The sequence below is a fragment of the Eimeria mitis genome, genomic scaffold, assembly GCF_000499745.2.
Source record: "Eimeria mitis Houghton genomic scaffold, Emh_scaff2346, whole genome shotgun sequence".
Classification (NCBI taxonomy): Eukaryota; Apicomplexa; class Conoidasida; order Eucoccidiorida; family Eimeriidae; genus Eimeria; species Eimeria mitis.
This window is the reverse complement of record NW_013570681.1, coordinates 744-3,698: the sequence shown is the minus strand read 5'-3', so window position 1 is coordinate 3,698 and position 2,955 is coordinate 744. Positions and strand designations below refer to the sequence as shown.

At 45.1% G+C, this 2,955-nt stretch overlaps 1 protein-coding gene across 1 annotated transcript in view; it reads left to right on the top strand.

The window, feature by feature from the left end:
• Positions 1-2,261: 2,261 nt before the first annotated feature.
• The window catches only part of EMH_0052370 (uncharacterized protein), a gene marked incomplete at both ends in the record, with an annotated part of 1,010 nt that continues 316 nt past the window's right edge, over positions 2,262-2,955 (top strand). The window contains one exon of the mRNA XM_013496868.1: positions 2,262-2,616. Coding sequence (XP_013352322.1) covers positions 2,262-2,616 — 355 coding nt within the window. The remainder of the gene's footprint in view (positions 2,617-2,955) is intronic.

Below are 2,955 nucleotides of genomic sequence, written 5' to 3'. Positions count from 1 at the left end.
TTTGTTGTACTATAAAAGTATTCTACAGAAGTGCAGAGCCGCCAGTGCTGCAGAAAGGAGCTGTTGTTTCCTTCAGCTACAGCCGCTGCCTCCCGGTGGTTCTCGGTGGTCCTCTCATGCTGGGTATTGAGCTGCATTGACAAACTCGTTGATCCTCCAACACAGGCGCCCCCTCTATTACCCAGTATAAGTACAAACATGAATAATTGCTCTTAATTCTGAGAGGTTTTGCTGCAGTATGCTTCGCGCTGCATGCGTACTGATGCCTGGGCCCCTGCGGAGAACGGATTCGCTGTGCTGGTAGTTGGCGAAACTTTCGTCGGTCAGTAGCATGCCTGTGGCTTGGGTGTACAGACAGCCGGGATCCGAGAGTAGTATAGAAGTTTTTGCATCTCTGGGGGGGCATGCCTGTCCTCTGCATGCAACTGCAGCAGCTGTAGCTGCTTCTGCCGCCTGCTGCTCTGGTTGAAGCAAAGTCGAGGCACTTGCTGTTGTGTGTTAGCAACAACATCTGAGAGTTGCAGTAGATGAGGGGTCTGTCAGCTCTGTCAGATGCAAGAATACGCAGTCAATTGATGGACGCTTACTGGGCATCCTCTAGACAGCATAAACTTGTACAAGCATGCATGCACATACACCAGAGAGCGCTTGCCGCATATTCCTAGTTTGGGGTTCCGTGTCAACACCAAAAACTCCAGCGAAGGCAACACTCAAGCTGGATGCACCTACAAGGCCAGTATTTTGTTTACTTTTTGGTAGAACATTAGAATCCACAGTTTATGGTGTAATGTTTAGCTTTACGACTTTTTTTGTGTTCTGTGAAGAGCGCTTAAGTTTAGGGCTTTATAGTTGAGTCTAGGCTTGCCTAGATCTANTTTTTTTGTGTTCTGTGAAGAGCGCTTAAGTTTAGGGCTTTATAGTTGAGTCTAGGCTTGCCTAGATCTATGTATACAGACACAGACTTCCCTGGGTGTATAGTATACACTCTGTATATGGATGCAGTTGCTTTGCTAGCCGGGGGGACCCCTGTTGTATATGGATGGCTGCATTTGTTAGCGCCCAAAGGAGTATAGAGTAGACAGCGGAGGGGGCAGAGGGGGAAACAGCTGCCTAGAATACCAACAGAAACTCTGGTTCAGTATTTTTTTTTCTCTGGTTCAGTTCGTTTTCTCTCTTTTGTAGATCCTTCGCTGAGAAAAAAATCAATGGCATTTGTGCATTAGGAGTTTCTGCTTGAGGATAACACTACGGCGTGCAGTGTTTTGTTTATGCAGCAGTTGTAACTGTACTGTTTCTCTGAATTTGTATGTGTTATTTCTTTGGTGCTTTTCTTTTTCTTCTCTCAGGGGCAGAAGGGAGAATGTGTGTGTAAGCTTATAATGCTTGTAAAGAAGCTGTGTTTGTGCTCGGGTTTGTGGGCTCAGCCGGAGAAAAGCGGCTTGTGTTCGATGCTAGATGGTAGAAAGGAATATATGAATTTGTTTCAAACATTTATTTATTTGTTTAGGAGGAAGAGAAAGAAATGCTGGTGAAGCGCTACAGGCGTCGCGGTGTATATGCAGCGTGCGGGCGGCCGACCTGCATGAATACAGGTGTTGAGGGGGGGTGGAAAGCAGCAGAATTTTCTAAATAAAAAGAAAACAAAATTTAATTTTGTTTTTTTTTAATGTTTACAAAGATGTTTCCCTCATTAAGCACAGCGGAGCGGAGCGGTGATGCAGGCTCGCCAGGGTTGCCGTCGATGCTCCTGGGCGAGCATACAGCGAAGCAGCTGCGGGGTTTAGGGGGTAAACTCAGCGTTTAAGACCGAAATAATTAAAATTATTTTAAAATAAAATAAAACAATTAATTTTAATTGCATAAAATTGCTTTTTTCCGCCCGTAGAAGCCCGAGATATCATCGGTTCTGCAGCAGCAGCAGCAGCAGCATGAGCCGCAGCAGCAGTGGTTAACTCGACATTCCACCCCAACTAATTTGTATGCAGTGAAGCTGCTGCAAGATATTTAATTAAAAAAAAAATAAATATAACTCCATATAATACACCAATGAAGAAAAAATAAATAACAAAAAGGTGTACAGAAGAAGGTTTATTCGTTCTGTTTCTAGCAGCAGGTCGGGCGGCAGCGGTGTGGCTCGCGGGGGCAGCAGCAGTTGCTGCTGTAGTTGCTGTGTGTATATTCACGTTCACAGTGTTGTATTATTTCCTTTTTATATTATTTCCTCTTATTTATTTTAATATTTTTTACAGTAGTTTATGAAAATGCATGCCCACCTCGTGTTGCTATGGGCAGCAGCTGCCATCGGCAGAACCCCAACAGCTTTCTCGCTGCAGCAGCGAGCTGCTGCAGTTCTCTCTCATGAACACTATCAACAGCAGCAGCAGCAGCAGCAGCAGGAGCAGCAGCAAGAGCACTATGAACTGCAGCAGCAAGATAAGGATTTGGATTCTGCTGTTGTAGGCTTTACAGAATCATATGATTTCCCCTCAGCAGCAGCACAGCAGCACAGCAGCAGCAGCAGCAGCAGCAGCAGCGTAGCAGCAGCAAAAGAAGTTTCTATTGTATCATTCGCAGAAACTGGTATAAATGAAGAAGAATTTGCAGCTATTGCTCATGGTATGAAGCCTTGCTTTCAAACAAAAGATGGGGGCCCCTGTGGGCCCCGGGGTACAGAACAGGATTACCCTGGGGGCCTCCATTGCCCATCTACAAGCTGCTGCAGCAAGACCCTAATTCAATATGGTTATATAGGTGGTTGGTGTTCACGTAGCTGGGTATATTGTTCTTCTTCTCTTATATATTATTCTGATGTTTCTTATGGTACCTGCAACTGCAGTGCATACAAAAACCGTTGCCCTGATGGTAGTGATTGTTATGATAGTCCTTACGGCCCATATTGTAAATGTAGAGAAGGATTAAGCGAAATAGATGCTACGTGTCAGTCCCCAACAACAA